Source organism: Phoxinus phoxinus, assembly GCF_949152265.1.
Source record: "Phoxinus phoxinus genome assembly, chromosome: 1".
Lineage (NCBI taxonomy): Eukaryota > Metazoa > Chordata > Actinopteri > Cypriniformes > Leuciscidae > Phoxinus > Phoxinus phoxinus.
In genome coordinates, this window is record NC_136876.1 from 30313015 (window position 1) to 30333032 (window position 20018).

The 20018-nt window shown below is 38.3% G+C and overlaps 1 protein-coding gene across 7 annotated transcripts in view; it reads right to left on the reverse strand.

Annotated features, from left to right (window-relative positions):
- septin9a (septin 9a) overlaps positions 1 to 20018 on the reverse strand; it is a 75316-nt gene that overhangs the window by 13767 nt on the left and 41531 nt on the right. Inside the window, exon 1 of one of the 7 annotated variants that reach the window (XM_079625605.1) lies at positions 11893 to 11929. The exons of 5 other annotated variants lie outside the window; for them this stretch is intronic. In XM_079625605.1, the coding sequence (XP_079481731.1) occupies positions 11893 to 11914 (22 nt within the window). In that variant the 5' untranslated portion in view covers positions 11915 to 11929. Of the gene's footprint in view, positions 1 to 10137; positions 10216 to 11892; positions 11930 to 20018 lie in introns of those variants that run through there. One more of the 7 variants, XM_079625606.1, reaches the window with a different exon arrangement.

Here is a 20018-nt window from a genome sequence, read left to right on the forward strand (position 1 = left end):
GGTAAAAATACATGAACCACTTCCTTTGTGTGAGGAATAACCATATTCAGTGATAAGATACTCATGTGGTGATCAAAACATCATGCCAGCATAACAACGACATGATGTTTGTATGATTTTTCTTTTAATTAGAAGGTGCAACAAAACTTCAAGAGAAGTCAATGGAGCCCCAGAGTGTACCTCTTCAGCGGGCCCCATCACCAAGCCTGCGGCCCCATAGCGAGGCCCATGGATCAGCAAGTCCTTCCAGCAGACAAAGCAGTTACAATTTCTTCCAGTAACTTGATCCACTGGCAGCTTCTCAGGGCTCGGTACAGTTATTCAGAAAGCCTGTCGGCTCCTCTCCACCCTGTCAGGGCGTCAAGCCAACAGACCCACAGCCACTGGATTCCTCGCTTCACAAAAGACCCGCTCTTCCCCAGAGACTCTCCGATGTAACAATACATTACAGGTATGCTAGGGCAAACGGCAGCACAGAAACTAGTTTTGGAAAGTAACAAACATTTTGAATGTGTTCACAGGATATCAAAAATCTCTTTCCACTCACTGGTTCAGTCTAATGTATCACCTTGACTGTGATCCATCTCTTCCAACACGAATAACTTTACAACTTGGTTGTCTATTCTCAAAGTTATCAAGTATGTGCATTCAAAAACCATCGTTGATTCAATGATATTGATGTAATGAGATTGACAGATTTTAAAATTCTACTATTTTGTCTAAATAAACAATTAAAATAAATTATTATGAAATAAATCACTAAACACTCAAATTTAAATGCAAAAGTATTACAATTCTTTCAAATCACCAATAAAATCTAGGCATTTCTGTCTGTAAATACATGTCTAAATAAAACTTACATAAATTGTAGATATGTAAATAAATAGTATAAACAAGTTCATTTTGAGTCGAGATTTGCCAAATATTATATTTAACAGTGTTATTAAATTTGTGTTTTTCAAAATAAAATTTCAGTGTGCGTTACATGATGGCAAAGGTAATCTACATGTAAAAATGGGAAACAAGTACAAATAAATATCCAATATGAACTGACATTGATAAAAAAAAAAAAAAATCTCGAACACAAGGCAATAATTGATGATACTGAAAAATCATTTCATTGTGTGTCTTTAATCAAATATCTCAATGTACAAATATGCTGACTGGATAGCACTCTTGAGCTTCCTTTTGTCAGCATAGACTGAAAACACAAACCGAACAAGCCAGGAGGAACAACTAAAAACACCCTTTCAGCATTGAAAGAGGCTAAATGGAGCTCCACACACCTCTAAACAACACACTCACTCTCACCTGAATGAGGAGTGTGTTCAAACAGCTGAATTAGCTCTCTCAGCTTTGATTAAGCATTCTGAGAACAGATGGCAGGCATGTGGCAACAACACTTTTCCTATGAAGAAGGCTGTCTGAATAGTGTCATATTTCCCTGTTTATACTGCACCCGGTGAGAAGACACACAAAGCCTCCACCTCTAATGGCACACAGACTACATCCTCGGTTCATTTAAAACTGTTTGCGTCCCCTCCTCCTTTCCATTTAGCCAGGTCAAGGCAAGAATCACCTTCACATTCCACTGCTTGGTATCCGCCCCAACATCCTCCTCATGGGTAAATACACATAGATGAATGCAGAGAGGTAAAGAGTCATCTCAAGCTCCTATTTTGCCATTGTCAACAGAGGTTAAAGTGATACAAAGGAGCATCAAAATGGCCCATGCTGACTTAAGACAATGCCGCTGTATTAAAAAAACGTTCTCAAACAGAAGACAGTTAGCAGAACAATATTTCTATTAGGCCTACTCCTGATTCTAAGGAAATTATAATATACATTACAACAGACAAAAGCAAACATTCCGGCAGATGCTCTCTAAAGTTGTCCATGTGTAGTGACCTTTGGCTGAACGTCTGATACATAAGGCACACAAAATGGGAAACACTTCAAGTAGGGCTGGAAAAATAGATTTTTCAATTAAAATGTTGTCGATTCAATATCAATTCTCAAAAGCCACAAATCAAACTTTTGTCTGAATTTCTTTCCACAAACATTGAACATAATGTCTGATAGACGTTAATCTTATTACTAGTCTTCTCCACTAGATGTCGTCCTCTTATTTACCTTATACGATGTTAAAGCGGGGACCTTGGCTGTGTCCAAAATCACCCCTAAACCCCTAAATACCACAGTGGACTTTGTCGAGTGCGCTCATTCAATCCCACAATGCACCACAATAATGACTAGAGAATACCCATAATACACTATAAGGGTCATGCCAAATTAACTCTAGCGTCTGACCAGAATATGGTGCCCACAGAGGAATCATATATCCATCTTTCTTTACAACCCTCTGGTCCAATGTGGCAACAGTGTAATATCATACAGGTATAAATACATTTTTAATATATTTTTATAAATTGTTTAATTAAGGTTTAAACATGCTTGTTTCCATGACAGAGTTCAAGATAAATATTTTCATCTACTAGTTTGCGAAGCTTACAATAATTATTAAACAGCATGCACAAATTAATTATGCAAAAGCCCTTCCAGCGCACTCCGTGTCTGAATTCGCTCACTTGTTTTCATTCACTCGTTCAAGAGGACTATATTAGTGGACTAATGTAGGGAATAGTGTAGAGGGTATACAGTAGGAGATGATTTTGAACACAGCCTCTGTCATTCATTCCATGCTTAACATGGCAGATGCAGCATGAAAGATGTTCCAGACAGTTAAAGGAACTGTAACTGACCCAATCAGGCCAGTGGAGCATGGTCTCGAAAGTTTCTCATTGGCACACGTTTTTAAGCCTAGCCAATAAAACATTCACATGCTGTGTGAGAAGTTTTGTGTGTGCACACTTCAGAGGCGCACAAACAGAAAGTTGTGCGTATCTACAATTTTGTACAATCTACAAAATATACCTTATTTATTACAATACAAGGAACAAAAACTATTTTATAAAAAAAAAATTGTGTGGTAAGACCAGTGAAACTTATTAAATGAATCAATCGAAAATCGGGAATCAAATTGAATTGAAATCTTGTAAATCGGATTCTAATAGGGACATCGGATTCGATACCAAGCCCTAAATTTGGGAGTTTCGAAGTCGTCATCTGATTGGTTGAATAACAGTCAATCTGAAAACGAAACGCTGGGTTTTCAAACGTGTGCAGTTCAGTTCACCATTGTTGCAGTAAACTTGCACAATGTTCTTTAATTATTCATTTATTGGATGCACGCCAGTCTGTTATTGCAGGGACTCTGATTGGTTACTTTACATGTTGGCCCGACAACCTCTTGGGAAGTCCTTGGCTAATGAAAGCTGTGATGGAGTCCAGACCTTCTGCCGTTAGACAAGTCCATGTAAAATTTCTGAGGGCCCTTTTCCACTGACAGGGTGCCATCAGTTGAAAAGGGCAGTTCTGTGGCAGAGAAATTGGATCCACATCGGCTCCTAAAACCTCAAACCAGGAACCATCCACATTAAAAAATATATATATATCCTTACATGTCATATTGCTTATATGGCATTTAAAATTATTGCTTTTACAAATATCAAATGTGAGTAGTACTGACTGCTAAGAATTTTATTTGTTTTACACTACCGTTCAAAAGTTTGGGGTCAGTAGATAGGAAATCCCCCTATGCGGTTCTAGGAAATAACATTCACTTGCTGCCTATAGGGGAATTTGGAGGAGATCCTCTTTGGCTCACAGTAATGTCCGGCATCTTAATACCCTCAATCAAGAAGAGCACTTTACAATAGCTGTAGGTCGCTAAAAAGCCCACCTGTATTGACGCAGGAATCTACAAACTGCACAAAGACTGATCAAACACAAACATTGGGTTTTACTTCACTAAAACACACATAAGAAAAGCAATTTAAAATATTTTCCCCTACTTTTTAAAGGAATATTGTGTTTCAGAGAACTCGTCATGCCAGTTTGTTGAGTTTATCAAGAGCGGATTTCTTGGCAATACACTACATAAAATTTCTTCAGAACTGTGTTTTGTAGAAACTTTTGCCTATGACATTTTTGTACCCTCGTTTCTTGGTTCAGCTTCAGCTTCTAATGAAACATAAACCCATTAGCCATCACTGCGAAACATATTTAAAGTGTCTAAACTCCCTTACAACAGGCAGAGTCACAACAGAAGAAACAAGCTGACCTACAAATCTATGATTTCCCTTCATTCAGGACCACGTGTGTCGTCTTTCCTGAGTGATATTGTGCAGCTCAGAAAAGTAAACTGACCCCATGGCCTGTCATAGAGAATGGAAATCTATGCCAGTAAAAGGAGCTGTGAACACAGGTGCCTGCGCACAATCAGAGTGACCCCATAAATCTCCAGTACCATTAGCCCGGACGTTACAACCTTGCCAAATAAGCAAAACAGCTGCAAGACATTCAAATCACATTATAAGAGCAGAAAAAAAAACTAAATAAAGGGTAATATGTAATATTACGGCCTGCTTGTGTAGATTATGTCCAGACAGAAAGTTATTAGACAAATTTACCTTCAGTGCCTGGTTGCAAGAAACTATTTATTTTGTGTTTTACAGTAGAAAAAAAAGTCATGTATTAAGGAACAACATGACAGCAATGAGGTCTTTTATCATTTTCGGATGAAGACATTAAAAAAGGCACCTTAAAGTGAGATCAAAGGCCGTAGTGAAAATGCATGTCATTCCTGTGAGTCATCACTCAGTGAACCGTTGTGACAGACAGTGTCGACTGACAGGTTTGGGGGGCCTCCGCCGCTAACAGACTCCAGGCCTGAGGAGATAACAGTTAGACGGGCCAAGTGAACACTGAAACACCCGCAGAGAAAAACAACATAAGGGTGAGAGGAGAGGTGAACACACAGTCCTGCGGCTGATGATTAGCCGTTTCCTGAATCGGGGAATGTTGGAACCCCGAGACTTGTTTTTAACCAACATGGGATCTATACAAATAGCTAATCTGTTTCCAAGCCATCATTAGAAAAACATTTTACATTTTTGACGTAATGAGAACCAAATCACAGTTCCTGCCATTATAAACAACACACGCAGCTATTATCATCATCATCACTGAGAATTCAACTACATTGTACCGATATTTTTTAAATTAGCTTTTTGCATATCACAATGGTTAGTTAAAAACCCTCCAACAAGACCTGAAGATATTACAGTCTCAGTGGACAAAAACAAAACTTTCCATCTGAAACTGAAGAGTTGGACGGTATTAGTCCACTCTCTGTTTTCAATTACAGGCAAAAAAACATCTTTCATCTATTGCTGTCGCCAAGTATTCAATAGCTTTGTAAATAAATGCCAGCGACTCTGCAGTAAAAAGAGTAAGAAGAGAGGAAGTCACGCTGAACGACTGATTTATTCCTCTCAGCCTGAGGTAAAGGTTGCAAATCACAGAATGTGTCCGAGGTGTGACACTTGTAAAGTGGACCCAGAGGATTTGCAAGAGTGTAAGGAGGAAGAAACAGTCTCATCCCAGTCTAAGGGGAGTCCATAGGGCTCAGGTCAGACCACATTGAAAAATTTAGCAACTTCCTGTTTGGGCCATTGCAAAAATGCCATCTTGAGCGGCCCTCTGACTATCAAAACAAACAGATTATATTTACCGTAGTCAAAATAGATGTATGGAGAAGATTAACACTGTTTAGTAGGGGCGCATCGATATAAAAATTCTGATGAGCTGATCACCATTTTCATGTTATGTCCAGAAACATAAATAGCTGATCATTTATTTTACACTATTTATACTACTTGTCAAAAATAAAATAAAAATGTAATTAAACATTTCAAATGTCATAAGTGAATATAGACATTACATTATAAATGTAATATATTTTAAGTTTGACTAAATATTACAATTTTAAAGACTTAAATTATTATTGTTGATTTTAAATAATAAAAAGACAAAAGTTTGGGTCATTACACTTTTTTTTAAATGAATACTTTAAGGACACAATCAATTAATCAACAGTAAAATACATTACAGAATGATTTTATTTAAAATTAAATATATTGATTTTTCTATTAATCAAATAGTCCTGAAAAAACAATTTCCACAAAAGAAATGCTTATTGAGCAGGAAATCAGCATAATGATTTCTGAAGGATCATGTGACACTGAACACTGGAGTAATGATGCTGAAAAATTAGCTTTGATCACAGGAATAAATCACATTTTAAAATATATTAAAGAAAAGAGCTTTTTTAATTTGTCTTATTTAGCAATATTACTGTTTTTTTTTTTTTATATTTTTGACCAAATGCAACCTTGGTGAGCATAAGAGATTTCTTTCAAAAACATTTAAAAAAAATCTATCTGACGCCAAATTATTAAGTGGTAGAGTAAATCCGATATTGACCCATACAGATAAATTCAAACAACATCAAATAAACTAAGTTGATAACCATTGTGGTACAAATGGTGCATCCTCTAGCCATTATATTCTCAACAACTGCACCTGTAACAATCAAGCAGCCACTTGAACATTATCATTCCATTCCTGGAGAGGAACCGCAGATGACCAGACATATAACAAACACATGTATACATTTAAAAGATATCTTTTAACATCGCCTGATATGACATTACCTGTGAGCTCTGGAAAAATGGTTACAAACTCTTGTGTTTGTCTGCTCTTCTCTACACTTTCACCAACATATGATTCCAAGGAAAAAAATGGGAATGTGCTTTCTTCTACACAAGATAAATCCAGTCAAAAGGTAGGCTACCATTACCGTTTCAAAGATTGAGAAAATATAGGCAGTACTCAGGGGAGCCATCACTTTGCTACAACCTTTCTTTCTCAGAAATGACTCCAGAAAAAAAAAAGATACTAAGCATGGAATAAGCCTGAGGACATCCATAATGCGAGAACATGCATACAATTATACGATTACGATTAAGCTCCGGCAAACTACAAAAGACACCCAGAGGCAAGACCCAGCCATGTAGAAAGTTAGGGAACGACTCTAGGAAGGTCAGACAAGGCAGATCAACAACTCGATGCACAAGAGAGAAAGACAAAAGGAGATAGGGAATAAGCAAACTTCTGCCCTCCTGCAGAGAGCGGATCAATGCAGAAGGGAAATTGATGTTAACTCTCACAAACACAGAGTGTTAGACTCATAGTATTTGTGTGGGTGTGATGACCGCTCGTTCAGCGCTTCGCTGGGCCGGAGAGGGTGACCTCCGAAGCTTGGGGTTGTAAAAGCAGATGGTGTCATGCACACAATGGAAAAACATCTGGAAGTGAGGGATATCGTACTCCCAAACTGGCAAAGGACAGCAGAAGTGTAAGTGAGCGATAAGGATGGTGTGAAAAATAATATGGAAGAGGAAACTTTCTGCTCATCGAGTTTTACATTTGAAAAAAACTGAAATTAAAATAAAGCTTACCAACTCCTAATGTTGTTATAGTACGTACTGCAAACGTTCCTGACTGCCAAAACATTAAATGTGCAAAGAGGAAATGTTCTGCCAATAAGCTTTTAGTTGAAATGAAGTCATTCGCAACCCATTCTAGATATGAGCCACCTGTACTGCATAGCTGGAGCGATAGAGCCTTGGAAATATGGCCCTAGCATTCTTAAAAAATGATCCAACAGTAGTCCAGAGAGGTTAAAGTGTATCTTTGGAACGACAGGAATGACCTTTGGAAGATTCTTGGATCTGACCTCAAGGAGAAAGCGACAACCAGAACATCTGGGAATCAAGGCAAAGCTGATACTGCACGGTGACATCACTTCTACAATGCGGAAAACCAGTGAAAATCACATGAGAGATCAGATGAGAGATAGAAAGCAAGTGATTGTGGGTGCTTTTCCTCAGCATGCTTCATCTCTCAGGCGAACATAAATTCTAGTATCAAAGAGGCCTTTTATAATCAGTATCAGTTCTTCAGAACCAGGCTCAATGGAGATTCCTGTACACTATCTGTATTGAGATAAATGAACACACTCACATAGTTGAGCGCTTAAATTAGTCGTATTATTGTCCAAATATGCTTAGAAACCATCTTGATTTGAGTTGTTGATCCTTAAAATGTGATCATGAACAGACCGAACATGAACAGACTGGAAAGGAAAGCTATGAAAAATTAATGTTTACTTATGTTTACATAAATAGCCTGAGGTGATATTTAAAGTTAGTCCTGAAAGCTCTTTGAATAATTCACTCATAATGATGGTAAACAGGATTCAATTGTTCACAGAAACAAGAATAATTATTTAAAGAGTCTTAAAAAGAGAATTAATTACAGTTTATGAAAGTCACAGGCATGAATTCCATTCCATCTGTTACTTCCATCCAATACTTTGCATTGCAAATCAATACCGGTTATATGTGTGTGATGACAGACACTAGCAGTGCCTCAAATATGAAAGCATAAGTGTTAACCTCATGTGCCCGGCAGGTGTTTATGACACTATAAAGCCGCCGCTCACCCTCACCACAGAAAGGACGAATCAGAGGTCTAGGTCTCTAACCAACCATGCTCCATTCCTGCCAAAGACCAAAGAGTTCAGTGCTAGTAGACATATACACTACAGTACAGGGAAGTAACATTCACACCAGGAATATTCCCAACAAACCCAATTATGGACAACATTTCCATCCCACAAGAATCCTTCTAAAGGTTCTGTGGAGTTTTCAGTGGAAGTGGCTTGAAACCCTCAGAGGCCTGCTGCCCTGGGTTTGGAAGAGTATGTTGACTGTATAAATAGAGAAAGGCCAGCAAGGAGTTTGAAATGACTCATCAAAACTTAGGAACAAAACGTGGTGTAGGAAAGACAGAAGAAGTGGTTTCACTTTGTTAGCAGTGAACATCTCTGGCTTACAACAGATCTAATAGATGTTTGACATGCTATAAAAGACCACTTGAGACATACAGACTTTGCTAATGATACTTGGCCTAAACTATTTAATTTTAGTTTCGGTGACTTTATTTCTACGCTGGATGGCTGGATGTCAAACCTATTGACAACAGTATCAAATGTTGGCTTTGCTGTTACTACAGATAGCTCTTCTCATGTTTTTAACACCTCAAATAACGGTGACAAATCTGTGATAGTGGGTTGCAACCAAAATGGTTTAAAGGAAATGGATGAGAAAAACATGTTTTCTCATATATGAACAAATGGATGATGACGGACATGACCAGGATAGAGGAAGAAAATTGTGTGGCTTTCTTCCTGGTCCCCATGCAGGATGTGGGCAGACACATAAATGACACGTTGAGAAAGTCACTGTTATAAGTTAGATAGTGACTTGTTAAATAGCAATAAAAACAAAAATCAACAAAAGGTCAGATCAAAGCTTAAGAGTGAATCTCAAGAAAATATGTAAATACAAAAAACACTTTTTTTATTAAAGAAAATTAGGTATTTATCAGTTTTTTTGCATTGTGATATTTGTTGTAATGCTTTCGTATGTTTAACAAAAATTTCAAACAAGTATTTATATAAAAAAAATATATATATCCCGTTTTATTACATAATTTTTAAAAATTAAAAATCTGCATAAATTAATGACTACTGTGATACCAAAATACCATAAATCATAAATATACAATGCATCAAATACATTCCTAAACAGAAAAACTATAGCAAAGGTTTGAAAATTAGGCTTTGAGGAGGTGAAATTACACAGGACAAGAGTGTCTGGGTCTCATGCAACCCTGTAACCTGCACACTTTTAATTACAAGGCCAAGAGAGAAGGTGCAGACAGGGAGTTAAGGATGAAAAGAGAGAGCGGAACAGGCAAACACGCCCCCTATGCAAACTTACAGATGCTTTAAGAGACCTAATAAATCTTCCCCGCTCAGAACTTTCCAGTTTAAACATCCGTGAAGCTCTAACATGGAAAACAGGCCGAGTCTCTGCTGTGAACATGGAAAAATCATACTTACAGACATGTATTTACCTACATGCTCACAAAAGTCCAACTGGCTCTGAACTAAACTTTCCTACATTGTTAGTTACGGTAAACAATGCTTGTAAAGAAGCAAATTGCCAGCAGGCAGCAATAGACAATCAAAATGGGAGAGATTGAGTGAAGGAAAGGGAAAAACAGAGGAAGAAAGAGTGAAAGAGTGGAAGTGTGTTGACCTACCCTCCTGCTCGTCCCTGCTCAGGCTCAAACCTCCAGTGTGAGTCTCAGCTGGAGTCTCTGGGCTTCTCTCTGACTCCACCCACATAGTGTCATGTGACACTAACTCACCACACCCCTCTCCAACTCCAGAGAAAACAGTGAAAAGAGATGGCCAGAGGAAAAAGAGAGAGAAAAAGAAGGAAAGCAGGAGGTCTATCTGGCTGACAAAGCACACACGCACAAATCTTAGAGGCTGGCTATCCCTCTTCAGTCCTGAATTGAGAGAAAACAGAGCAAGCTCAGAGTTTGGACTGTCCAGCACCAATGATTTATGAGCTCTGAATTACCTGAGCCCTTTTGTTCTCCCAACTCGAGGAATTTGCGAGATCTCGGTTTAGAGAGAAGTGTTATGTTGCATTAATGACTAGTTTTGAGACACCCTGATTTAAAAGAAACTACTCTGATCCTGAAAAAAATCTGTGTACAGTGTATGTTTATTCAAAAATAAAAAAATGTATGCATGTCATTACTAATTAAATAAATCCTAAAACGTCATGTCAGTAGTTATGAGAATACTAATCAAATGGTTTGCTTTGCTTGCAATTAAGCACAAAATCCTAATACCAATAATATAATTTGTCATAAATAAATAGTACAATAAAATAAATAAATGCACAATAAAAGCATTTTCACTATATTGGTCTCAGCAGACTTTTGGCCCCCACTGTTTCTTTTTCAGTTTAGACTCAATCCAAACCAAAAAAAAGAGAGCGAAAAAAACACATGCTTTCAATCGCAAAGAACGATCAGTGTCCCTAAATCAAAAGCAGATTTCACATCATTTCTCACAGAGAGTTTAGCTGAAAAACTGCACCTTAACATTCACAGAAAACATCATCAGTACAGGCAGGACTAGATTACAATCCTTAATCAATAAGTCCATCTGTCCGCTTTTCATTCACCTATACGTCTGAAATACAGCTGTGCATGTGCCTTATGTCTAGTCTCTGCTGCAAATAAGAGTAGTATTTTAAAGGGAAATGAGTAAGACTAATAATATTGTTTACATTATTGAATTAGACGTGCCAGATAATTGCGGTCACTCCAAACATGTACCATGAAACTGAACAGGCAGCACTCATGGCATCTCCTGATGTAGGGCGTCATAAATTGTAGGCCGTGGCCCTTGACAATAAGCCACTTCCCTTCTTTCACGCGCCAGAGGAGGGGCTCGAGTTTCAACATCAGCTTTTATTAACACGGAACAAAAATAAACCCTTTCGATTTTTGGCTGGGTTTACAACAATTCTAAGACCCAGCGTTCCTGTTCTCCGAGGACAAATCCTTCACACTTTGCATCTCTGCACTTTTCCAGGAGGCCGGCTTTCTGCTTTTTGCTGAAATGCTTGTGAAAGTAGCAAACTCTGTGTAATCCACTCAAACCTGTGGTCAGAACAGCGCAGACATTTGCTTAAAGCAACACTAAGGAAGATTTTTTACCTTAAAATAATGTTTCCAAAATCATTTCAGTGGTTCAAGTCATAACAGGGTGAAAGGCACTTATACCTTCGCTTTGCGGTCCTTTATCTGCTATAACCACACTATGTAAGATTGCCAGATCAGGTAGCGTTTCTGTAGTTTGAATGAGACATAACAAAACTACAAATTTGACTTTGACTTGTATTGTCAAGCGTTACAATAGTCATTATTTAGTTTTTCTTTGTTTCTGATGTCGCAATACATCATACTTTCATGAAATCATGCAACATACTCTACCTTGTCTGTGGACATCGTTCATTCCCAAGCAGGTGCTGGATAAACAGTGAGCAGGCGTGCGACAGTAGGCTGCGGTAGGCTAAATTATTTACGACAGCGGTAATGGACAATTCCGCTTCTAACCAGTAGGGCGACCGCAGAGAAAAAGTTCCCTGGTGTTGCTTGGTTGAGCATTTCCCCCAAAATATAAAGAAACTCTGTTTTCAAGTTAAAAGATGCCAATGTTTTCCCACAATGCTTTTCGTACGAACCCTGCAAGATATGTTCCTCTCCTCCAACATAATCCAGCAGGATATCTTGCTGACATAATGTACTCACCATACAATGATAACTATTCAAGCTCAACAAGTACTCATCTCCAATGTTTCTGTCAGATGAACAGCATCTACTGACTTTCTTTGACTGCGTTCCATATTCAGTTTCTGGAAAGCCCTGCATGCAGATGTCAGAAGGAGAGAAAGAAGTTGGAGGGGAGAGCATGAGACATTTGTTCCCTTGCTAGGAGGTCTTACAGCAGACAAACAATGGAGCTGAGCCATCTTTGTTCCCCAGTGCTGAGAAAGAAGGGATGATTTATTCCTCTGTAAAACTAATGCAAACCATTTGTATCAAAGAAGTGAATGAAGTGTTACAATGGTAATAATGCCCAGCTTACGTGGTTGTGAGAGTGTATAATAAAAGAGAGGATCAGATGTTTTGTTATGAGTAAAACACCTCATACAGCAAATAAAGGAGTAACTTTTAATAAAGTAGCTGAATTCTAGCCAGTGACAAAAATGTCAATAAGGAAATCTCAAGCTCACCATCGGTTTTAATTTGTAGTTCAGAAAACATGATCACTCTTGAGCTGCTAGTTTGCCTCACAGGAACATTGTTACTGGCTTTAATGAACTACATCCATCTGCTCAAATTTTATTCATTTGCATCTTTGTTGCAGAAGGAAACTAAAACCAAAGTCTGTATGAAACAAACAAGATTTTGGAATCAGATTATTATTAGATCATGATTTGGCACCAATTACTCCCATCAGGGTCCCGGTGGTTAATTTAGATTTCTTCCTATTTAAACCACAAGAGTAAACAGAGTGAGCTATTAATTTATATAAAGTCAAACAGTCTCAGAGAACCATAAACCACTCTGCATTAGATAACTGGGTCTGCTGGCAGCTGTGCAGAGAAAGAAGTATGGATTTATATGGAGGAAAGGTGTGGATTTTTACCACAAGGTTGGCCAGGTTACTAAAATCTTTGAAAGATTTTTAATGTTTTGTCACTCAGTAGCACGTCAACTAGATGTCAAAAGAACAGAACTGTTTTCTTTTTCTTTTCTTTTTTGCTTCCACGATTTTTCTTAGAAACAATCAACTTTTCTTTTTTTTTTTTGACAGATGTAGCCTATTCTGCGTACACCCATTTCTGCCAAGCTATTCTGTGTTTTCTGTACAGTGTTTAAAAGTAACACTTTTAGTAACACTTTTTTCCAGCTAAATGGCACATAAAAACAAAAGCTGTGGTTTAGTCAGATGGCTATTCTGATCTAAATGGCCAAAATAAGAGGCAAACTGAACCAAACGGAAGTTTTTAATAATATTTAGGCTATATTTTATTGCAGCTTCATTTCAATTAATGAAAAATATTTTTCAAGTTACAGTTAACAATGACAACACAAGTTGATGCCTAAATAGTTATAGCATTTATAGCAATGGCAAATCATTTTAATGTCAGACATTTATCAGTTATAATCTATAACAGTAAAATAATCATCATCGTATTTGCCAGAATTGTTATAATACCTCCCTAGCCAGTAGACACAAGTATATCTACTCTGCATTTGTCTAACAAAAGAAAAAAGACTGAGTGGCAGTCTGGCACGTCACAGCAGGCCACCATATCATGACGTATGCAGAAACAGCTAGATCAGATGGCTGATCACTCAACATGCTTCACAACAAACAACAAGTATCACTTTACAACCTCTTGTCTCCTCGTCGCTCTGACTGCACAATGACCCCCATCCTCTGATCCAGCACTAATTTGTCTGATCAACAGCTTGGCCCGCTGAGGGCCAAGTTTTGTTGTAATCTGCTGGGATTGGGTTTATCCCCTGAAGAACATGCAGATATACAGAGAGGAACAGATATCATTATTCAGATATCTCTTGGATGCCAAGAGACATGATATGCCCACAAGCTGTTGTCACAAGCCGTGCCAGCTTGTCCATCTGGCCCTCGGTGTGGAGAGGATTGGGGTGAGGGGTACAGCTGGCACGGAGGGTCTGACCCTGACACAAGAGCAGGGGAGACAGCTGTACTTGCTTATCCCCAGTCAAAACCACAAGGCCAAGGGGAGAAAGAGGAAGCCTGGGGTTTGTCAAAGGATAAGAGCTGCACAAATCACACACTCACAGTTGTGGCAGACCCCCTTCACACCGCGGCCCCGCAGAGTCAGGGCCAACAGCCAGAGATACTGACAGTGAGACAACAGACTCCGTAGACTTGAGTTTATTTGATGCCCTTGATAAAAATTATTCACAAACTCCCGTTCTGCCACTGGTCATGTCATATCATGTAATTGATGTTTTGTCAAAATTAGAATCCATCAAGTAAAATTGGTTAAATTATTTTAAATGATTGCCTAATTTTGATTATATTTAAAGTGGTCACAGTATGTCAAATTTAAATATTATGCATAAATATTACAATTATTTGTTGTAAAATGTTTTTTACGTTTCAGAGTGGTATGGTTTATTGTTGTTGTAATTCTCTTATAGATGCGTTGTCAGAAAACTATGGTAATACAAACAGTAATCAAAAAAATAAAAATAAATTTCAACCTCTCTAAGTTCGTCAGCCGTATAGGACAAACTTTTTCCGCGATGGAAAAAAACAGCGACAACACTCTTCTCTAGCACAGTTCAGCCAGGCCTCGCCAACTTTTTTGCGTATTCCGTGGGGTGGATTTTTTAAATGGGGAACATTATGACTTTAAAGATCCGGAAAAAGTGCGTTGTAGTTCAAACGAGCTGTTCGTTGTAGTTCTTGAAAAGTGGATTCTGTTAAATCGAATATCTCCCTTTGGAGTGGACTTGAGCTTTGTAACCTTGCCGATATTTTTATGCTCAAACAGCAACATTACAGACCAAGTAAAAAAAAAAAGTAAAAAAAAAAAAAAAAAGCATGACCCCTTTAAGACATGATTTTTTTTTTCCAAGGAAAAAAAAACATTTTATTGACTAGAGGGGGACTTCAAATAAATTGTGTAGTGAAAAATATTTATACTTTTTTCCCTCTAAATATGCAAAATAAATAAAAAAAAGACTTCAAAAAACATCGTTCAAAAACAAAACAAAAAACACTTCAGATTTAATATCCCAAGATAAAATGTCTGAAGTATAAAATCATTGGTTACCCGTAAGCCAATCACATAACGTTTGGTTATGCGCCAGCTCAGCAGCATTTAACTGCCACTGTAAACACATTATAAATAATGCGAAAACGAAACCATGAGAGAAATACCGGAGTAAACATGGCTGTCAACGACTTTTGTAGATTATGTGATGTAAATCTACGCATCCACGGCACAATCGGGGCCTCTAAACTATTTTGACAGTAAAGAGAAACAGGAAAATATTTGCAGCCAACTGTCAAAGTTAGGATTAGTTATGTCAAACACAGCTCTTTGTTCATTTCGAGTCTGTCCGAAATGCTGCAACTTAATTGCAAGATTACAGCATGACATGGCAATATTTACGAACTGGAAAAAAGTTCGTTTTCGATTTCCCCAATCTTAAACTCTGCGCTTAGCGTCTACGACGTCACGGCTCTCAGCCCGCTCTCTGTTCGTTGATTGGCCGGCTGTTTTCAGGCCGGAGGAAAACTGAGAGACATGTCCATGTCTCAGACTAAGTACAGAAGCGAAATGAAATTGAGCGGAAGTACGAAGTCTGACGTAGTCAGGCTAAATAGAACCTACCAGTGGCCAAGAATAGATCTCTGATCCGAGGGAGACGTTTAGAAATGGAAAGCAGTCTAGATGCAGCAGTTTTCCTACTAAGTCATCTTCCAAACAAGGGTCTGACATACAATCTGAGAGTTACATACCAACATGCTAAACTACAATATCAGAGCAAGAAAAAAAAAGAAAAAAACACTTGAATTCATAACCATTTTTTTAACCTTTACATGGGAAACAGCAGTAAACCTCAGTGGGCAGCTGCCGCCCTGTTTTCCAGAGCTGTTGGGAATGTAGAGTCATGGTGAGGAGGCTGTTAGAGAAAACAGAGTTAGATGCAGTCAAAGGCCTGTTTGTCACCATGCGTCCAGAATTGCTGCATGCTTCAAGCAGACGAGAAACCACCACTCACTTCCGCACCACACAGCAGCTCTTTTGTTCTCTCCAGCACAGAGAGAGTGAGGAGGAGACATGTGAACCCCTGTTGGAAGATGACTTAGTAGGAAAACTGCTGCATCTAGACCGCTTTCCATTTCTAAACGTCTCCCTCTGATCAGAGATCTATTCTTGGCCACTGGTAGGTTCTGTTAGCTTTATGGAGGAAAAAAAAGAGAAGAAAAACATTCAATAACTTTATGATTAGTAAGCATGATGGGTAATTTCTTAATTGCTAATGTAAAATCTAGGTTCTGAAAAAAAAAAAGTTCAAACCCACTGATCGGCCAAGCCAAAAACTACTGACAAACTAACCTCAGGATCAACTCTTTCTGTGGGAAAAGAGAAATAAAGTGAAGCTTCCAATCAAAGATATATAGATATTAATAGAACCGCTAACCGAAAAAACATCCACACACACACGCAGAGATTCAGAATGTATCAAAACTATGTAAACTCCTACTGTTTCTGTGAATCGAGGGGGAGGCGACCAAAGAGAAATAAACTCTTGCTATTAGCATTTCAAAGCCGCCACAGTAAAGTCCATTTCAAATGAAGCATGCGGGCGTCTCACGGGGCGGTGTGTGTGTGTGTGTGTGAGAGAGACGTGGTCCTGAGGGAAGCACATGTGGGGGAGTTAAAGGGTTATTTCAATTTCTACCACAGGTTTCTCTATGGTTTTTGTGATTTAAAAGAAGACCTCGCAGATCACCGGCTACTCCCTCTGCAATGCACATATTATTTTCCTTAAACCAACCTGAAACAAAGCACTGCAAACATTTTCAGTCCCCCATAAGTATCCATAACCTGTATCAATGTATAATTGAGTTCAGCTGAATATTCCATAAATTAACACTAAATGTGCAGCGGATTTAATTAAACATATGAGCAAACTGCATGTTTTAAAACAAGCATTAAAATGGATATTTCTTATATGAATTCATCCCATCAACTGAATTGTTTTTTGTTTTGTTTTTGCAGAACCAGAGTTCCAACAGCCTTGAAAAATCTAGATTTTTAAAAAGGCCTCATTTTTAAAAGTGTGATTTCTATATCTGAAAATTCATGTTAATTATTAAAATGGGCATGAGCATTTTTATAATGAATGCTAATATTTTTTGCTAATATAATATTTTTTCTTATTATGCCAACATGCCAAGCTCTAAAATAATTGTATCCTCATCCTTAGCACAACCACTGCTAGAGACACCAGAACAGAACCTATTTGTGAGCACAAAGTGAATGAATCACATTGAACAAGACATCTGCTCACTCTCAATAAAAGAGCTCCTGAAACCACATTTGGCCAAATGTTGCTTTATTGGCTGTGTTGGCTAAGATTCCAGGCAGTGTCCAACTCGACAACAAAAAGTAGGCCACATGATGGCACAGTATCACACAGTAATATTGTCATGGATGTCTACAAATGAAAAGGCTGCATTTAAGTAGTTCAGCGTGGATATATACCACAGTGAATCATCCATTACAGAGATCTGATCTCAAAAACAGGTTTGTTGAACTGCCATGACGGAAATGTGGCCTAATATCTTCACCTGATGGAAAAAGGTATGACTCGAGTAGAACAGTGACTCCTACTGGCACTTAAAGCAGCTGCAGAGAAAGAGAAAAAGAGAGAGGGCAAGTGAGAGGTCCTTTGATAGCGTAGCTCGCAACTCTAATAGGAATTCAACCTGAAACGACTCATGAGTGGAAATGTAACCAAGCACAATAGCCATCAAAACCACATCCTGTATTTCTCTTACTCTCACAGGCATGTAGTTCTTGATATCCACTTGTTCCTTCACTTATTCTTTATATTCTGAATAGTCTGAGCCTAAAATTGGTCTAAATGAAATTGATGTAACTGGAAAATATTGCCAGCACCTTTTCAGAGACAAACAAAATGTGTTTGAGGAAGGGACTATTCACAGGAATAGTTCTGAACTGAGTAATAACTACCAAACAAAGCCAACTCAGCCATCCAAAACTCTGTGTGTGTGTGCGTGTGTGCGTGCGTGCGTGCGTGCGTGCGTGCGTGCGTGTGTGTGAAAGAGAGAGAGAATCACAAAAAGGAAAAGTTTGCTGATGTGGTGAAGCCTCAAATGAGATCAATACAAACGTTTCAAGAATCCGAACATACTTTTCATTTCTAATCTGCTTGTCTCTGACCAGACAGCTGAAGGGAAGAAGCTGAAAATGTGACACACAGAGGCATGAAGGCACAGATTTGGTCAGGTACTGTGAATCGCTTGGCAAACTGTGACATTAACTGCTGCATCAATGAGTAGTGCTAACCTCCAGATCACCCTCTCTCGCTCTCTTTTGTTTCTCGGTCTCCTCGGTAACTTCTCACAAAAAAAACTGGAAACTTCTAGATCACCCCATCGCTGACATTCGCAGGGCTCTCTGAGGAGAAAGTGTGTGCCAAACACAGTGAAATTAAGAGCGCTCCTTGCATTCCACTCCTCTCAGGAACTCACTCCTTTAAGCCCTCTAGAAAAGATGCATGGTCATCTAGTGCACATAAGTGGACGATGGTCTGCAATAAACAATTTTTCAGACAATAAAAGGTGATGTATGTAATTTTTCGACAATAAAAGGTGATGTATGTAATTTTTCGAAGTTAAAGGGGAACTTGGCCACTTTTTCAACTTAATAAAACTGTCTAGAAATCATTTGGATGGTTAAATAACCTGTTCTGGTTAAAAAAATGGTGACTTATGGTGAAAATCAGTGAAGAAATGGCAAGAGTTGCCAAGTTCCCCTTTAAAATACTTGCTATCCAAGTTTAATTTGCAGAGACAATTAAAAGTAAAACATTGGAAGGTTGATTCTCTCAAAACATATAAACGCTGTGATGCTATCAGAACATTGCTCTGAGAATCCATACCTTCGTGGTGTGAATTTGTCAAGGGACAATCGGTTTTGGCAACCAATGACAGATGCAAGGAAGTTCAGGAAACCTGTTTGATACTGTAAACCGTAATTTTCATTAAAAAAAACGTGCCTGGGGTGGCGACATTTCTGCAAAATAATATCGCATTGCTTCTTGCATATTTTGTAACACATTCAAAGTGAAATGTCCAGTAAGTGGTGCTATAGCCTGTTCAGCTTGGAAATGAAATATGCGGTCAGTGCCGCTAAAAGATTAATGCTCTATTGACACTTCAATGGGACTTGTACCCAAATGTGCCACATCACAACTGGAATGCTGTACTAGGAGAACTATACTGAGCAAGTTAATTACATTAGAAATGCTATACCCGGTGAGCACTATGTCTTGCAAAGTTTATTTCCAATCCCCTTCAGCACACCTTAGCTGCCTTTCCACCGTCAGGTCAAACCTTTCTCTTTGCTTAAAGGATTAGTTCACTTTAAAAAAAAAATTGGCTGATAATTTACCCACCCCGATGTCATCCAAGATGTCCATGTCTTTCTTTCTTCAGTCGAAAATAAATGTATGTTTTTGAGGAAAACATTCCAGGATTGTTTTACACAGAATGGACTTCAATGGCAACCATCTATCCCAATGTTCAGAAGAAGGTTCAAATGTCCAACTCAATGCAGCTTCAAAGTCTCTACACGATCCCAGTCGAGAAATAAGGGTCTTATCTAGCGAAATGATCGGTAATTTTCTAAAATAAAAAAATGGTATACTTTTAACCACAATTGTTTGTCTTGTACTGGTCTGTGACGCACCACGTATAACCTTCTTTTGAACATTGGGATAGATGGTTGCCA